At 43.4% G+C, this 19,625-nt stretch overlaps 1 protein-coding gene across 1 annotated transcript in view; it reads left to right on the top strand.

Annotated features, from left to right (window-relative positions):
• FGFR3 (fibroblast growth factor receptor 3) overlaps window positions 1-19,625 on the top strand; it is a 62,704-nt gene that overhangs the window by 18,083 nt on the left and 24,996 nt on the right. The window contains exons 2-4 of the mRNA XM_083362319.1: window positions 4,995-5,258; window positions 13,236-13,304; window positions 18,589-18,758. Of these exons, the coding sequence (XP_083218445.1) occupies window positions 4,995-5,258; window positions 13,236-13,304; window positions 18,589-18,758 (503 nt within the window). The remainder of the gene's footprint in view (window positions 1-4,994; window positions 5,259-13,235; window positions 13,305-18,588; window positions 18,759-19,625) is intronic.

Genomic DNA, 19,625 nt, shown 5'->3' with positions numbered 1-19,625 from the left:
GATGGAGGAGGAGGAGGAGGAAATCTTTGGTGCTCTCTTGGTTTTTTTTGCAGACTTTTCACATAAAATCAGTGGTAGTTAGTGCTAGCACTAGATGGGTTTTTAAAATTGTTATTTCCTTGGAAACATAAATTGCAAGGACCTCAGACTCTTATCTTAAGCCAGAAATACTTTTATTATTGACAATTATCTTCGATCAAAGCGTTAAATCCACCAGGAATGGCCAAACTGAATGTAGCACTTTTAATTCAGTACTGAAAGTACATCTAATGGTAGAATCACCCTTTTCTGCAACTTAGGGGTGCATTGAGGCAGCACACAGGAGCAGAGCAAGTTGTTATGTGGACTTGGCCCTTAGTTTTGCAACCGCTCGAGTGGAGAGCCAAAATTACGTGGAAAAGAGGAATTTTGGAAGGGCGAGAGAACAACAGGCAGAGTAATCGGTCTCCATTTCTCCGTGGCTGGGTTTTAATCACTTACTAGGCTAAAGCCCAGTTCTTGAGTTTGTGGCTCAGTGTCTTATTCAACCAGCTTATAATTCTTTGTGTTGAGCAAAGCAGCTGAATTACTTCATTAACTTTACTTTGGTTAACCACGAATGAGGGTGTTGGGTGAACAAAGCCGTTGAAATTGAAATGGCATTGCTGGTAAACAGGCTGAATCCTTACAAGATGGAGAGCCACCTCCAAGATTGTGGTTACTCAGATTTTAGATAGCTTCTTTCTTTTTCTTTCTTTCTTTCTTTCTTTCTTTCTTTCTTTCTTTCTTTCTTTCTTTCTTTCTTTCTTTCTTTCTTTCTTCTCTTTTCTCTCTCTCTCCTCAAACGTTGGAATGTCTGCATTTTAACTCACATTGAAATGCTTTACCTCCCTTCTTTATCATGTCTTTTGATAGCACCAGGCATTGGACTCTATAGTTGTTTGCCTAGAGATTATCTAAGGGAGTTCAAGGAAAAAGTAAACGACATTTCCAAAAAGACAGGAAATTGGGAAATTGGGGTGGAGCAGAAGACTAATAGAAAGCATCAGAAGAGATGGTGGTCTAAGAAATAATGGAAGGGGTTGCTTACCGATGAGGTAAAATCCATAAAAAGGTATACTTGCAAACACACACACACACACATATCCAAAAAAAAATTACACAAATATGAGCTGTCACTGTGTGACTACAGCCTGTTGATGGCCTTGGGTTAGGCTGAAACAGGAAATAAGATTTGCCCTGTGTTTGGGGCCTACCAAGGCATTCTAAATACTTAACAAACACTTAACATACTTAACAAACATTTAACACACACACACACACACACACACAAAGGACTCAACTTTAAAGCTTTACATGAGCTATCTCTGCACCAAGGAGGCGCATAGAATTCACACTCAAAATGGGAAAGATGCCAGAGTTCCAATGTTGGCATGTTCACTTTACTTGTGGACTGTAACTTGAAGAAGCCTCGCCTTTGGGGGGCTCTTGCCTGGCGCTATCCCTTACTTTTTCAAGGCTCAGCTGATGGGCACAGCATGCAAGGCGGGCTTTAGATGCAAAGTAGATGGCCTTCATACCTGTGAATGCCTCAAAGAGTTCTCCTTGTCATGAGAATCACAGAAAGGCAGAATGCAAGACTTGGAAGATGAGCCTTGAGCAGAACTGGTACTCCACTCTCTTAGAGCGCTTCTGAGTAGTCCATTTCTGAAGAAAGAAACTCGCCAAAAGTCAGTTCTCAACATCCCCTTCATGGATCAAGATTCTCCCGACTTATTCTCTGGGATGTTTGAAACATTTCTCTTGAGAAAAATGGATATATAAATTGGATAAATAAATAAATACATTTCTCTATGTATTAAATAAATTTGGATGGCTGACAAAGAATTAAAGGGAGACTGATATAGCTATTCCAAGCTTCTTTGCTGATAAAGGCAAAAGATTTCGCCCATATTTGGGTCAACGAGGTGCTCAAAATACTCAAGACATATTTCTCTATGTCTATGGAGATTCTCAATAATTCAGATCATGCTTGTCTTTTTTCCAAAAGACAACCAGACTTTCTTCTCTTTTTCTTCGAAAACGTATCGCTTCTCATCCAAAAAGAACCGAAGAAGCTTCTTGGATGAGAAGTGAAAAGTTTTCCAAAAAAAATATATCAAGAAAGTTCAATTGCCTTTTGGAAAAGCACATTTGGGCCAAATTTCCCGGTGGCACTAACAACCGTTAACGGTCTTCTGAATTGGAAGTGCCAGTTTTGCACTATTGTGATTCTCCTCCAGCCTAGATTCTAGAAAGGAATAAAAAGAGAACATTATGGTGGTCAAGATTTGGGGTCCCGGCCCACTGCAAGCTTTTCAGCATGCATTGATGTTCTTACGGACTGATTGATGTTTATCTCCTTCAGAGGGAGATTTGCATAGAAACCACAGGACATATTATCATAAAGAAGTTAGGATGTGTTCAAAGGAACCTCTTAGAGCAGCGTTTCCCAACCTTAGGAACTTGAAGATGCGTGGACTTCAACTCCCAGAATTCCCCAGCCAGCTATGCTGGCTGGGGAATTCTGGGAGTTGAAGTCCACGCATCTTCAAGTTCCTAAGGTTGGGAAACGCTGGCTTAGAGTTACACCTTGGCCTGGAAACCTGTTCATGTTTTAAATCTTGCCACTGTTTTCCCTTTGCTTCCATCTCATTATGTCCTGCTGTTCATTTTAGATGCATTATTTCTTGTGCCTGGGCAAGTATAAAAACACTGTTATGTACTCAAGTGACAATGAGATTACATGTTTTTGGAAAGAATGGGAATGATGGAAAGCTGGGGGGAGAAAAAAAAAAAGCAAGGCCAGGACTTTCAGGGCTTTCATGCTTCTTAAAAGTTCTCTTTTACTTGCTGTGGAAAAAAAAAATACTGCAGGCTCTCTGGGCCCTGCAGCCAATGCTGATTTTCAGTCGTTGTGCACTGGAGAGTAAATTTCACACTGAAACTAGGACAGTTGTAGTTGGAATGACAATGTGGGCTGAGCACAATCCCGGTTGGAAGCTGGTTTTTGAATGGAATTAAGCCCCTAGCTCCTTTTCTCTCCCCACCCACCCCCTTTTCCTGGTTTGGCCCTAGATGTTGGCTCTGGACCGTGGTGGTGGCTTCCGTTTCAATTAGCTTGCCAAGCAAAAGTTTGGCCATTGTGTCCTTTTGTTGAAGGATCCAAATGTTCTTCTTTTTCCTAACGAAGCTTTTTTTTGGGGGGGGGCTCCAGCATCCTGGGTTTTCATCTTGAGATGCTGGGTGCCAGCTGCCTGTTTTAAGGGAAGATTTAATCTGAGGGGCGACAAAAGGGCAGGGAGACCCATAAGAACAGAGAACATTTATCTGCAGAGTTGCTAACTGAAGGGGGGAAGAGCTGAGATGGAAAAAAGACCCTTTGCAAAGTGGCCCAGAGCAGGCAGCACGTTAATCACGTTTTGAGGACTGAAAAATTAAGGAGGGATGGTGGGCGCTAAATCTTCTCTCCAGCCATTATGCAGCGCTTGCTTTTGAAATGAACTTTTCAGAACAATAGCGCCTGTCTATGCTGACACCACGGCCAGCCACACAAAAGCCTCCCCTGGGCACTCTGTGGAACTGTCACGTCTCTCTTCTGAGAGACGCAACGTGAGAGGGAAAGCTTCCAACGGATGTTTTAAAGTTAAATGTGTTATGGCCTGTTGCTTTCAGTGCCACATTTTAGCGGCACCTGCAAACATTTGGATTCTTCCACGCATTCGGTCCGGGTGCCTTAGATGTGAGGGAAAATGGCAGCAGGCTTTCAGTCTTGCCCCACACTTACCCATGAGTATCTGAGTTGCAGATGAATGAGTATCTGCAATTGGTACACTAGGTCTCCCGACACATCCCTTCCCTTGTGACCAGCCATTCATGGCTTGGAAGAGGGACGTTTGAGGAGAACTTTACAGAAGGCTCCATGTGGTATAAGACTTCTCAGAGACTAGGAATCTTGACAAAGCACCCATGAAATTATAAGCGTTCATATCTGACGCTTGGCCAACCTACTAATAATATGAGGCTGTGCAGAGAACATACAAAATGCTTCAGGAGCCAAAACTGAAACTCTGGAAAGAGAATTGTGATGGTGTTGCTCTAGCTGAAGTCGGATCCAATCCTATTTGTTGTCTCATGTGTTACTGTGGACGATTAGCACAGGAAAATATGCAGCTTTCTTAATTTTTCAGAGAAATATGGTAGGTTTGCAGGCAACCTGTAATCTCCTGGGAGAACAATTTATTATTGTCAGTGCAGAGATTCTCAAATATGTTGAGTACTGTTCTTCCACTGTTTCACTGTCATTGAAACTGGTGTAAGGAAATAGTAATAATAATAATAATAATAATAATAATAATAATAATAATAATAATAATAATAACAACAACAACAACAACAACTACTACTATTATTATTATTATTATTATTATTATTATTATTATTATTATTATTATTATTATTATTATTATTATTATTATTATTATTATTATTTGGAAGGGACCTTGGAGGTCATTTAGTCCAAACCCCCTGCTCAGGCAGGAAACCCTGTACCGTTTCAGACAAATGGCTGTCCAGTCTCTTCTTAAAAACTTCCAGTGTTGGAGCATTCACAGCTTCTGGAGGCAGGTTGTTCCACTGGTGAATTGTCCTCACTGTCAGGAAATTCCTCTTTAGTTCCAGGTTGCTTCTCTCCTTGGTTAGTTTCCAACTGTTGCTTCTTGTCCTGCCTTCGGGCGCTTTGGAGAATAGCTGGACTCCCTTTTCTTTGTGGTGACTCCTGAGATACTAGAAGGCTGCTATCGTGTCTTGAAAAACTTATTGTAAAAAGCAGGATCTTGTGTCCAGAGGTAGAATTTCAGGAAGCGATGAATGAAAAACATACCTGGTGGTTCACAATCAGTGCTATTGTAGTCTGATTTAATATATCTGAAAGGCTCAAGAACCTGATTATCTTTCTCAAAATACCTTTCTTGCAGATGATTTAAGGAGTGAAATGGGTTTGCTTGAAGAACTGGTGGCTGGAAGTGGCGATACAGTTGAACTTCAGTGCAATACTCCGGACTCGCCTGTATCTCTCCTCTGGTATAAAGATGGCGTTGGGATTTCACCTACCAACCGGACTCATATTGGGCAAAAACTCTTGAGGATTATGAATGTGTCCTACAATGATTCAGGCCTGTACAGCTGTAGGAAGAGGCATTCGGTGGAAACGCTCCGGAACTTTACAGTCCGAGTTACAGGTGAGTCAGTAGCAGTAAAGGAGAATAATTGTAACTCAGGGTTGAAATGAGGGGTCCCCGGTGCTACCTGAGCTGGGTGGTTGCCCTGCAGATGTTTCATGACCCATCTAGGAAACATCATCTGTGTTAGAACAGAGGTGGAGGTGGTGGAGGACTGTGGGCTCCTTGGTGCTCTCTGAGCTTGGTTGTTTTCTTGCAGACATTTCATTACCTAAATTAGGTAACATCATCAACGATAGAAGGGAATGTGCTTTGTAGAGGAAGAGGAGGAGGAGGAGGAGGAGGAGGCGGCAGATTGTAGGGTCCTTGATGCTCTCTGAGCTTGGTTGTTTTCTTGCAGATGTTTCATGACCCAAACTAGGTAACCTCATCACTAGCTAACAACATCAGCCCTGATGATGTTACCTAGTTTGTGTCATTAAATATCTGCAAGAAAACCACCCTCAGCTGAGTCAGTCGTGTCATTCTGATCTCTCCTTGCTTTTGACATTGGGCGGCCACAAATGTTTGAGTCCCACCTGAGGTCAAAGTTCGCCTTCAGTGAGGGCTATCTGGTGACTCTCAGAATGGTTCTTGATATCCGGAGCCAGAGGAGGAACATTGAATGGGGTCTTTGATGGTCTTTCAGTTGAACATTTGGATTTACCCTGGTTCCAACTTGCTATTGAAATAACCTGTCTTTGACTGCCAGGGTAGTCTATGCGCAAGGCCATTCAGTCCAGCTAGTTAATTAACATTTCCCATGTCCCGTGCTGGGGTGCCTCCATCCTGGCCAGATTCATGACTTTGCCGTCTAGATTTAGTAGAGGCGAGATACAATAACATCTGAATACAGGATCCGTTATGGCTGTGCCAGCTGGAGATACGGAGGCTGTTACGCCTGTTCCATTGTGATGTCCTTTTTCTGTTGCTTCACACACAGATTTAATAGCCTCCTTAATGCTAAATTATCCTGGCACGTTTGGGCAGGAGAAAGATTGCTTCTGACTGGTGGATTGTCTGCAGAAATGCACAATTGGTATTTTTGCTTTACAGGGCGAAGTGTCTCGGCTTCCGAGTCATTAAATATTTACACTTGTTCAATTCCACTGCATCAGAGTCCAGATTAACCCGTTTTCTTACCTCTTTGTGAATTTTAATCCTTTTATTGTTTCACTTTGTGTATGGTGCTTCTTTCTGGTAAGTCTGCGTTTCTTTGGAGAGCTTGTCTTTGAGAGGAAAGAGGGGTTATTCCCATTCCTCATGTTTGAGCTTGCACAAGACTCTTGACCCGACTTAAAGACTCATTTTGAAGAGCTTTACTCCAGCGAGGTGAGACGACTTTGGTCAAACTCTGCTTTGATTGAAAGGATTTGTCTACAGGTTTCTTGCATGCTCTCAGCTAAAGCTGCTTCTTTCGTTGGGTGACAGTAGAGCGTGCAGTTTTTTTGTTTTTGATTGAATGCATTTTAGTAAGTAAAGGACCAAAGACAAAGAAATGGGCAGGATCGGAACTGAATTAGATTGATTTCATTTTTGTTTGCATTTATTGGTTAGATTTTTAACCCATAAATCCTCCAAGAATTCAAAATAGTAGCCCTGTCTCCTCCTAATTTCTCTCTGTGAGATGGGTTGAGAAATGACAGCCTCTTAAGGTCATCTAGTGCAGGGGTCTGCAACCTTGACAACTTTAAGACTTGTGGACTTCTATGGACAGCTATGCTGGCTGAGGAATTCTGAGAGCTGAAGTCCACAAGTCTTAAAGTCCACAAGTCTTAAAGTTGTCAAGGTTGCAGACCCCTGATCTAGTGGGCTTCAAGGCTGGGGGAGTAAATTGAGTTCTCCAGACTGTTAGTTCAACATACGATCCCTTTACTATGTTGGTTAATATAACTCTCCTATGAACGTGTGACATTTCTCACCTTCATCACATTAGAAAGCAGACTTCAAGAGTGACTTTTGGAAAAGATGCCAGGAGCATGCCCTGCCCCTTTCATGTTATGCACCCTTGCGTTCTAAGCTAAAAAAAGGTTAAATGTAGGCTTATTGTTCATGCAGGTTGAGGAATGCACTTTGTAGCATGGAAAGAGGGCAAAAGGGATTCAGCACAGTGGTTTGAACGTGTTATTCGAATCCTATTTTTATTCCTACTTTATTGCAGCCCAGCGGAATCATAAAAATGTCCCACCAGAGTACATACAAATGAACATTTGCTGAGATATCCTATATTTGTACACGCACAGCAGGGATTGCATTAACCTAATTTTAAAATTGTGGAGTCCGTGTTATTTTAAGTATCCTTGTTATATCAGGACAGGGCATTTTAATACATTGTTCTTGAGGTCATGTAAATAATTACATCAGATTGATTAATTTTATTAATCAGTTTTATCAATAAAATAGGACATTTTATTGGTTTTCTATTGAAAAAAGGGTACTGGTTTAGGAACTGCAGATAATTTCTTTGTAACCTGATCCAAATAATTCGAATAGCAAAAGTTCTCTAAATAGATTTAAAATAGTGTTGGGGAATACAGGGGAAAATTTCACACTGTAAATTCCTCCAGAGGCTAAATTCAGTGTCGCCAAATTTTTCTTTCCCCAAGCTCTCAGAAAATATCTGGATCCTCGGACTACTTTTTCATTCATTTGCACTAAAATGGAATAAAGTCAAACTTACCAGCCGAGAAAGAGTCCTAAGAATCTGTATACTAAGTGAAAAGAAAGAGTGAAAAAAATCACAATTTTTAATATACATAACTAAGAAAATTTTCCCTATTATCCAGTGACATCAATCTGAATATAGGATAAGATAGGATAGGATAAGATAGGATAGGATAGAAAATAAAATAGGATACTATAGGATAGGATAGGGAATGGCATGGAACAATAGGATAGGACAGGGAATGGAATAGAAGAATAGGATAGGATAGGTTAGAAGATAAAATATAATTTAGGATAGGATAAGATACGGAATGGAATGGAATGGAAGAATAGGATAGGATAGGATATGGAATGGAATAGAAGAATAGTATAGTATAGGATAGTATAGGATAGGATAGGATAGGATAGGATAGAATAGGGAATGGAATAGAAGAACAGGATAGGATAGGATAGTAAATAGAATACAATAGAACAGAACAGAATAGAAGAGAATAGAAAATATGGAATGGAATGGAGTAGAATGGAATGGAACGGAATAGAATAGAATATAGAAAATATGGAATGGAACGGGATAGAATAGTAAATATGGAATGGAATGGAATAGAATAGAATAGAATAGAATAGAATAGAATAGAATAGAATAGAATAGGAGGATTGAAGAATAGAATAGAATAGAATAGAATAGAATAGAATAGAATAGAATAGAATAGAATAGAATAGAATAGAACAGAATAGAATTCTTTATTGGCCATACAAGTTGGACATAACAAGAATTATATATACAAATTATAAAATAACAAGACAGTATATGAACTTTAAAGGCAACAACAATAACTAATCCTTGTAGTAAAAAACAAAACAAAAAACCCTTCATGCATTGTTTCATAGGTTTAGGATTGTTTCCTGTCTCATTCTCTTATCTTCTTATCCTTTACAAAGTGGTGTAGAATCCTGTCTCCTTGTAAAAGAGACTCTCTTGAATGTAAGATTTATGAATCAAGGTAGCCCAAAGCTAAGCCAAGTTTGCACATCCCCTGCTCTTTGTCTGCCTTAAACTGCACTCTGCAAGCGACATGAAGGCTATTGAAAGAAACAGCCCTCTGTTTATGAATGAAGACATGAGGCATAAAGAATGAACAGGCATATACACTCCAGTTCCTTATTTAGACAGACGATTGGACCCCACTTTGAATTTTCAGGCCAGGGGGAAATTGGAACTGGAGCAACCGGTAGCTTAATATGTTTGGTAAACAATGCGAGACAAATCAGGAGCCAAAACCCATTGTTGCTGCTGAATGAAGAAGGTTTATACAATCTGAAGAGAAACCAAAGTCAGAGTGGAAACAGAAATACGGGTCTCTATTTATTTGTAACCCACCGTTTTTTCAGAGCTCAAAGTCTCTTAAGCTGGCTGCCCTTTTTCAAAGCTGCTTAAACAAGGAGAGACAGCGTCAAGACGGAAGCCTAGCAGGTAACGTATAGCCTTCAACAGGCTAAGGTCAAGACCACAGCCTCAACCTTGACTAGTCCCAAAGCCCAACCTGGTTGCCGCATGCAGGCAAACAGCCATTGTGGACACATCTAGGATCCTCATTAGTGATCTGATGCATGGGCTGCAAAATGTCTGTCCCTTGCTTATTCAGAAAACCCAGATATCCTTCTGGGCATGGCTGGCTATCAGACACCCACATAGTAGCAGAGGTTAGGTTTAATGGTGGATTACCCGAAGTTAGGGACGTGGTGGCTCAGTGGGTTAGGAAGGTCGATCAGAAGGTTGGCAGTTTGGCGGGTCGAATCCCAAGTGCCGTGTAACAGAGTGAGCGCCTGTTACTCGTCCCAGCTTCTGCCAACCTAGCAGTTCGAAAGCACGTAAAAATGCAAGTAGAAAAATAGGGACCACTACGGTGGGAAGGTAACAGCGTTCCGTGCGCCTTTGGTGACCATGGAGACATCCTCGGACAAGCGCTGGCTCTTCGGCTTTGAAACGGAGATGAGCACCGGCCCCTAGAGTCGGAAACGACTAGCACGCATGTGCGGGGGAACCTTTACCTTTACCCGAGGTTACGTCCAGCCAGCCATCCTGTTCGTTTTGAAAGGACGGGGTTGGGGTCATGCTGAAGCTGGTGCCTCAGAATAAAAGAGCTGGAAGAGGCCTCGGTGGTCTTTTAGTCCATCTCCCTGCTCCAGCAAGGAACCCTGTACCGTTTCAGACCATTTTTTCCTTTTAAAACATTTAAAACCATCTTGTAAAAAATCAGGAGGCAGAAGGAAGCCCGACGCTTAGCCTTAAGCCCAAGTGCTCTCATCAGAGCACAGCTGAGGAGGGTTGCCTGCCCTGGAGGAGCCCACAATTTGCAACTGGTATCAATACCTTTACATTAGCATAATCTGCTTTTAATGAATTTCCTTGGCTTCCCAGATACGACTGTATAAATTATTTTGGTTCCTAGAAAAGTCATAGCTGAAAAAGCAGCCTTAGGACTGTAAATAAAGGCTTTTCCCACATTTCATTGGAGAGAGAGACTGCGCCAAAGCAGTGCTGGCCAGTGGAAACGTGCGACCATCACCCCCAAATCCCGTTTTATTGCTGCCCCCTGGATCTCGTGTAACGTGCGAAGGATTGTATCAAATTAATATTTGATAGACAGTAGTTGTTCAACGTGGACTTTAGTAGCAGATACCCACTTGGTTTAATTTTCAGCTTAAAGCTCCTCCATCTGAGTCCCTGGAGGAGGGGAGATTTAAAAAAAAGGGGGAGGGACATTTCTGCGGAGGGATAAAATAGGAAGCACTTTCCTCTCAAAAGCCCCCTTGCCCATCCATTGGGAGTTTTTAATCTCCAGGAAAGAGAGAGAGATGGAGAATAAATTGATAATGGGGCCATTTCAGGGGATGGAGTCCAAAACATCATGAAGATGGTCACCACTGCCCAAGTGATGCCCCACCATTATTTCACAGCCCTGCAGATTGCACCCCTGAAAAGGACCATCATCTACTTTTTGATGCCCTACACCAGTGTTTCCCAACTGGGATGGCGTCTACTCATGTGGACTTCGGTTCCCAGAATTCCACACTTGGGGTGGCCGGTGCTGAGAATTCTGGGAGTTGAAGTCCGGCCAGCTGCAACTTTCACTGGTTAGGCAACCTTGCCATATCCCAAGATAACCCGTTCATAAATTAATCCTGTCCGACCCTGACGAGGAGGTTTCCCCTGAGGAATTTTGGCAACCCTTTGGGTTGGAGGCATCTGCTTCTTTGGTCCTAACTGATGGGTTCACATCCATCAGCAGAGACCTTGGGGAAGTTGCCTTCCTTCTTCTTTCCACCTTGCTCCATGCCAAAACCACATTGAGCCACTCATTCTCTGCCTGACTCCAGCGAAAGTAAACAAGAACGGGAAGAGAAGCACCACGAACAGAACAAAGGTCTTGAAGCTGAGTAGCACAAGCCCAGGCTCTGAGACCTGAAAGACAGCAGGAAGGCCACCCGTAATATGTACTCAAGGCCTGATTTAATCACTTTATCAGCTCCATGGGGGAAGGGACCTTTGTTTAAAGAGATTTCTCAATTTTCTCTTCTGAGAGAATGAGCGATGCCCCAAGTTCTACTGGATTTTGGTTTTTCCAGATCTTTAGGGCAGCAGTATTAGAACGACAGAGTTGGAAGGGACCTTGGAGGTCTTCTAGTCCAACCCTCTGTTCGAGCAGGAGACCCGACACCATTTCAGAAAAATGGCTGTCCGGTCTCTTCTCAAAAACCTCCAGTGATGGAGGACCCACAACTTCCGGAGGCAACTTCCATTCCACTGATTGATTGTTCTAATTGCCGAGAAATTTCTCTTTAGCTCTAGGTTGCTTCTCACTTTAATGATCTTCCACCTGCTTTTGGCTTAATTAAAATTCTTTTGTTTTGCACCAACGACCACTGTAACTATTCCAAAACGTTTCGCAGCCAAATTGTAACGTAATTCAAAAGGAGCCTGGTCAGGGCTGACTAGAAGGCTTGCAGATAGAATCCGCTCTTTCCTCTTGCAACATGATCTCAACAGAGAGTAAGCCTCTGGTGTAGGCAAACCAAACATTTACATTATGTGGAAAAAAATGAGGAAACCTATAGGCCCGTGCCAAAGCACAGAAAAATAAAAGTTTTCCTATCTAGGTTACCAAATCTCCTTTTTGGGGGGCATTTGGTCTCCAAAACTGGGAGTTCCCCAGGACGTTAAGTACATCTTTATGAAGCTTAAGCTCCTTCAACTTCTAAATTACTGTTTCAAACTGAGAAAAACTAATGCTTAAATTAAAAAAATGCTCCATGGAAGCTTTTTTACTTTACATGACATAATGGGACCGTGAGCATACACAGAGAGCAAAGAAATGCTATACAATATATTGCTGTGATGCCCTTCCTGGGAGCGTTGGAGGTTTCTTAATAAATATTTCCAAAGCCTCTGTAAGCAAATGCGTTCACATGTTCTCGCTAGGCAGCTGCAGAAAAGAGTTTCGGGCCACCATACAGATGGAAATTGGTCCAGAGAGTTGGACTGGGACTCGGCAGCCTTGCGTTTTCTTTGCAGGCAATTCTGATGGTTTCTTTCTTCATGAAAACAATGTTTGTGTTGAACACGGACAAAGGGCGGGGGGGGGGGAAGGCTATTTAAAACAAGTTTAGCTTATTCCAGATTTGGAAAGCCAAATCACTACAATATGCGAACCAAATGGAAAGTATAACAACTGAACAACTTACGAGTTAGAATGTTTGCAATTTTGATCTTAATTTTATCGCACATTGTTTAATTTTATTCCTTTGTAAGTTGGTTTCCTAAGCTGCGAGAAGTAGGTGGCTGGCTGGCATTGTGCAGTCAGCTTTTTGAGAAGGGGAAGAGAGGATATGCAGGGGAATTAAAAAATAAAAATGAAATGGGGACGGGGGAAAGAACGTGGTGAGCTGACTTGCACCCCAAATAGAAGCATTTCGGTCTAATATTGGTTCCAAAACAAAGTGCCCTCTTAAGACCCAGCTAGGGAAGGCTGGAACATAAAGCACAGGAAGGGACCTTGGAGGTCTTCTAGTCTGACCCCTGCGCACAGAAGACCCCGTGCTTTACGCGTCAACTTCAGTTTTTGCTGACATTTTGTATCTTGGCCATATTTGGAGACTCGTGACGAGGCCATGAATGAAATAAAGCTTCACGGAGAAGATCTTTTTCTTATTGAGAAAATATTTGCCGAGGTCCCACTAGTGACGTGTTCTGATGATTGCAAAACTTTCGGCAAAGGTATGTTCAGAATTTTATTTCCAGAAACATTTCTCACCTGTTCTTCTTTCCATTTCAAGAATCCCCATCATCGGGTGATGACGAAGACGAAGGCGACGATGAAGAAGACGACGACTCTGAAGACAGAGGTAAGCGTCATGTGAGGAAGCAAAGCTTGACAGAGCCAGCATTTGTAGAAGCTGGCGTTGAATCAGATCCGCCCAGCAGAGCATTTTCCATTTACCTCTGTCAGGAGTTCCAGGGTGTGGAGAGGAAGACTGGTGGGTTGGCTTTCACCCCCCTGGGAGAAAATATCTGCTCAAGAAAACACCCAAAGAGAGTTTAGAGACGGTCTTCTGTCCTTGAAGCTCCATCTCTCTCTGTGAAAGGGATGGATGGATGGGAGGGAAGGAAGGGAGGGAGGAAGGAAGGATAGGCACAAAGGAGGAGATTAGTAGTAAGCCGCCAGTTAAGAGTTAGTAAGGCCATCCTACTTTACAATAATCCTTCTGGGTCACTCAACTTGTGCTGTCTTCCAGTTTATAAGACCCGAGAGTCAGTCAAGTTGTGTATCTTCTTTTTAAAACGCCAAACTTTACAATGACCTCCGTTCCCCCAAAGTTTGTGGACAGAGTATAAATTCCTTTTTTAAAACCTTGCTAAGAATAAAATAATTTGCTTGCACCGTTTACAAATACTTCCCTTCTTTCTCCCTTGCGTGTTGCCGACTCTCTCGGTAAGAATGCTTGCTGGATTGGGAGTGGGAGCAAAACCTGCTCTCTGCTAGCCACCCACCCACCCACCCATCGCAGGCCTGTGAGTAGATACTTACCTGCTGGAGTTCCAGCGTTGAGGAGCAGGGGAGCCCCTGGCGCCTTGCCTCTCCCTCTCTTAGAAGACAGCAGTCGGAGAAGCCAGCAAGGGCCTGGGGTCCACAGATGCCTCCCCAGTGAGAGGAAGTAAAGCGGGGAGGATGAAAGCTGTGGAGCTGGGGGGGGGGGAATAGAGTTCCTGAGCCGGGAAGCTGAATAGCCCAGTTAGCTTATTTCCTCTCTTCTCCTGCTTTCCTGATTCTTATTTATTCCCTTGACACCGGGATTATGCCGGTGTTTCTCAACCTTGGGATCTTTCAAGGCGTGTAGATTTCAAGTCCCAGAATTCCCCAGCCAGCTGGCTGTTGTATGCTGGGAGTCCGCATGCCTCAAAGTTGCCAAGGTTAAGAACCCCTGCCTTAGGCATAGATCTCTTTTTTTTAAAAAAAAAACAACAACGTTCATTTTTTTAAATATTAGCAGAATGCTTGGGCCGCATTAGTCTGGAGAAAGGTTTTTCGCTTAACGATAACTGTTTGCAGAACTGGAAAAAAAGAGGCTCTGTCTGTTACTGTGCTCTCTCTTGCACATAAAAGGCAGATTAGTTCCCCGGTGCAACCTCGGACATCCCATTAAAGAGTGCAAGCATAACATCTCAGAATAAAAGGCTTTCTCGGGGATGAGTTCAAACAAGTGAGATGGGGTGCTTTGCAAAATTCAGGCTCCTGTGAAATGACTTGATTGCTGTGTCACATAGTACACGTGTGTGCAGTTATTGCATGCATGGCTTGTAGCAACATGACCTAAAGCTTCAGGCTGCAGGTTGGTGTGGATTAGCCGAAACTGTGTGCATAAATCCAGGGATGGCAGCATTATTTAATTTATTTATTTATTTTATTTTAATTCCATTTATATCCCGCCCTTCTCCGAAGACTCAGGGCGGCTTACAAGCTTAGCAATAGCCTTCATTCTATGTATATGCCTGCTTATTAGGGCTTTCACACACACCCCAAGCGGCATTATTACAAAGTCAGCTTAATTGCCCCCAACAATCTGGGTCCTCATTTTACCTACCTGGGAAGGATGGAAGGCTGAGTCAACCTTGAGCCTGGTGGGACTCGAACCTGCACTAATTGCAGGCAGCTGGTGTTACTTAAGGAGGCATTAGCCCACTGCTCCACCAAGGCTCAAAATTGGCCAACACCTTGTTGTAATCAAGGAAGTCCTTGTCTGTGGAGATTCTCAGCCATCCAGGTCATGGTTGTCCCAGAGGTGCTTTTTTTCTGGAGGCAACTGGACTTCCTTGTTTTTCTTTGAAGACCTTTCCCTTCTCATCCCAGAAGCTTCTTCAGCTCTGACCGGATGGTGGGGAATGGGAGGATTTATACTCCTTGCAGACAGCTGGTCATTTGCCTCCTTTTAGAGAGTCCTTGAGGCCACTTGGAGGTTTACCTGTGGTGCAAATGGGGGTGGAGCCTTCTGCCCATGTTGTAGACTGGAGATGGATGAGAGGGGGCTGTTCGGTTTTGACCTAGAAGGCCTCTTTGACCCCTCTTTCAAACCAGCAGTCCTCTCTGTCCAAAATGTGGACTTTGCTGTCTTCAAAAGAGTGGCCTTTGTCTTTTAAAAGGCATCCAGTCAGAGCTGAAGAAGCTTCTTGGATGAGAAGCGAAACGTCTTCGAAGAAAAACAAGAAAGACCAGTTGCCTCCTGAAAAAGCACCTTTGGGACAAGGAAGTCGTTTTTGTTATATTGGTGCTACTAAGGTTGGCCGACTGGTCATTAGTAAAGTTGCACTCTTAAAAATAAGTACTTTTCATTTTCTTGGTTTCCCCTCCCTCCGTTTCCATACTTTTTTTATTTTATTTCTGAGAGGTCTGTACGTGGACAAGCTTGGAAGTTTGGAAACATTTGGGAACTGTTTGGGGAGAGCTACTAGGGATAAAAACGGCAAGAGGGGGCTCTTGGGACAAACAGTTCGCTCCCCTCCCTGAAACCCTGTCATTTGCTAAACCAGGTTGGACAGTCTGATGTTGAGATGCCGGAAGCCGTAGCCAAACTCTGTATTGCCCACCCTTGTTTTGGAACCAGATTTTGGAAGGAAATTGTTTTCCTGCCCTCCTTGGGCATTTTCTAGGTCATCTTTGAAACGCTCTCGCCGAGTGTTTTTCTTATTTCAGTCATCTCCTCTCAGTGTTTTCTTGTTAACGTTTTGCTGAACATCTGCAGATGTTCGAGGCCAGGGCTAGGCCACCTCGGCTCTTTTATGGCTCGTGGACTTCAACTCCCAGAATTCCTGAGTCAGTATGGAGTCATAAAAGAGCCAAGGTGGCCTAGCCCTGTTCTAGCTGCTTAGTCTTGTCTTTCCCATAGGCTTCAGAAAACTGCAGGTTGCGTGGTCTTCAGCTGCAGATGGCATGTTGTGTTATTTTTGCGATTGGGCAGGAGACAGACTGTCCAGATGTGTCCATGTTGTCAGCATTTTGTCCGGCCAGCAAAACTAATCTTTGTGGCTTTGTGCTCATTGTGGGGATGGACTCTGGTGCTTGCTGACCATTCTCTGAAGCCAGCATCCCATGAAATTGCTTTGGCTCTGTGCTCTGAATTGACTCCTAATTGGCAAATCCCACCGCGAGGTCTCTTGCCGGTGATTATAGCTGCCCCAAACGTTTTCTTTGTTGGGACTGTTGGGGCCAACTCAGCAGATTCGCTGCCCCCTCCGGCCGATGGCTCCACCCCATGAACTTCTGGCCTCAGGAAGGTCACATTTCCTGTCCATCATCTGAGATTCGGTTTTGATCGCCAAGGGATAAAGAAAGGAAAGCTTATTTCCTTCTGTTGACTCGTGGGGTTCGTTCAGGAACATGATGACAGTTTGATCATGGTAGCTTCTTTTCACTTGAATCCCTGGCCTGAAATTTTATTCTACGATAGCTATGATAAATGTCTATTGAGGTTCTCAAGTCATCCAGGCCCTGGTTGTCCCAAAGGTGCTTTTTTTCAGGAGGCCACTGGACTTCCTTGTCTTCCTTTGAAGATGTTTCGCTTCTCATCCAAGAAGCTTCTTCAGCTCTGACCGGATGGCGGGGAATGGAAGGATTTCAAGAGAGTACTAATGACCAGATGGCTTCAAGGAGTATAAATAATCCAAGAGAGCTGAAGAAGCTTCTTGGATGAGAAGCGAAATGTCTTCAAAGAGAAACAAGGAAGTCCAGTGGCCTCCTGAAAAAGCACCTTTGGGATAGCTGTGATGGCAAAAAAAAGCTATCGTGCCTATAGGGTGCATCGCCCATACTTTGCGGCCAGATTCGCTTCATTCGTAGACAAAGACTTGAGAGAATCTCTAAGGCAGAAACCTATTCTTGCAAAGAAGCTTCAACTTATTGTCACGTTGAGCTCAGGGTCCGCAGGCCCAAAGCTGATGTTTTGCTTGTTTTTGTAAATCTACAGATCTCCCCTTTGATAGAGACAGCTTCTTAAATACACTGACAATGCTTTAGACCAGGGGTAGGCCACCTTGGCTCTTGGCTATGCTGGCTGAGGAATTCTGGGAGTTGAAGTCCATGAGTCACAAAAGGGCCAAGGTGGCCGACCCTTGCTTTAGACAGAATATAGACAAAATTGTGAGATGCAATGGAAATGTGGAATGTCTCCCTTTAGCCATGATAGTTTTTCCTTCCGTCATTTTTCACGGTTGTGCTGTAGAATGCAGTGCAATCCTCTACTTGAGTGAACTTACTAGTCACCCATTTGTTTGTACCAACCCCAAAAGGAAAAAAAGGCAGTTTGTTTTCTGTGATTTTGGCTTTTTGGCCACCTCATGGGCGCTTTTCTAAAAGGCAACTGGACTTTCTTGGGTTTTTTCTTCGAAAAAGTTTGGCTTCAGTCAGCACTGAAGAGAGAGACCTTCCCCCGAAGATGGGCTCCGGTCCAAAAGCTTGGAAGACAAAACCTTCGGACTTGGTGACCGACCCAGATTGGATCCGCAGAACCGAAGAAGCTTCTTGGATGAGAAGCAAAATGTTTTCAGAGATGAAACCAAGAAAGTCCACTTGCTTTTTGGAAAAGCAGCTTTGGGACAACCCTGATCTGGTTGACTGAGAATCTCCACAGACATTTGGCTTTTCAAGGGGCCTGTGGTGCATTCTCTAAAGCTGCTCTTCTCATCTTCATCCTACGCCTAATTGTGCCCACGGAGAAGTCATTTTACCCAAGGTTGGGTAACGTGTAGTCCTCCAAACCCATATCATCCTTCAGTTTTGATTCTGCTGCTAAGGCAGAGGCCACCAACCTTTTGGGCACCAGGGACTGCTTCTATGGAAGAGGGGGTTTGTTTTCACGGACCAGAGGGGGCCTGGTTTCATGTACTGCCTGCACCTCTTGGATGGGACTTTGCTTGTTTGTGCGGATCGGCTACTGGCATGCTGCGGCCCGGTACTGGTCCGTGGCCCGGGGGTTGGGGACCCTTGTGCTAAGGACTGCTGAGAGCTGCTGTTCAGTTCAATTTAGAAGGCCATCCCTGATAGGAAGCTGGTGGAGAGAAGACCCACTAACTCAGAAGCTGAAGACCCCCCCCCCGTCTTTCTCAGCTGACCTCTCTCATTCTGCTTTGTATCCGCAGTGGCGCCTTATTGGACCCATCGTGACAGAATGGAAAAGAAGCTTTTGGCGGTGCCGGCTGCCAATACTGTTCGTTTCCGGTGCCCGTCAGCTGGCAAGCCGCTCCCTTCCATATACTGGCTGAAAAATGGCAAAGAATTCAAAGGGGAGCACCGCATTGGAGGCATTAAAGTAGGTCCTCATGCGTGGGTGGCTTTTGGTGACCACCCATCTTGCTTGCTCGTGGCCAGAGCTGGCCTTGGTTTTTCTCTGATGGAACTTACGTAGGCCTTTTACGATAAATAAGTGTACCCCGCCCCCTATTTGCATATTGAAACTCAGTAGGCTGATGAGTTGCTTTGAAGTTATTCGTGAAATGCACCAGATGCTTTAGAAACTTGTAGATTGGACCCAGAGGTTACACCAGCAATAAATGTAGAATGTTGATGTAGAAAGAAGGTGATCTATTTAATGAGCCCATCTGTGGGTTGATAGATGGAGAGAAAGATAGATACATAGAGAAAGAGAGATACAGAGAGAGAGAGAGAAAGAGAGAAAGAGAGATACAGAGAGAGAGAGAGAGGGGGGGGGAGACTGGACAAACATTGAACTGAAATGGTATAGGGTTTCCTGCTTGAGCAGGGGTTTGGACTAGAAGACCTCCAAGTTCCCTTCTGACTGTTATTCTGAATAGATAGATAGATAGATAGATAGATAGATAGATAGATAGATAGACAGACAGACAGACAGAGACAGACAGACAGACAGACAGACAGACACAGACAGATATTTATTTATTATATAGTATATGTTAATGTGAACTTCCTTAAATGCAAGTATTGGGTTTTCCAACATAAATCCAACTTCTAACGTAAATCCAAGTATGGCAGTTGGTTTCATAATTTTCATCCACTTGGGTTGTATTATTCAAGAAAACACACAAGAGTTATTATGGATATTATGGAAAGTTGTTGTGAATGTGCCAAGATGCTGTGGGTGTTCATTAGCATGTCTGCAGTTAATATCTTTATGCTGCAAATGAGGGAACATAGTCTAGAT

The sequence above is a fragment of the Vipera ursinii genome (assembly GCF_947247035.1).
Source record: "Vipera ursinii genome assembly, chromosome: 4".
In the NCBI taxonomy this organism is placed as follows: Eukaryota; Metazoa; Chordata; class Lepidosauria; order Squamata; family Viperidae; genus Vipera; species Vipera ursinii.
Note: the sequence above shows the minus strand (reverse complement) of the source record. Positions and strands in the feature narration are given on the sequence as shown.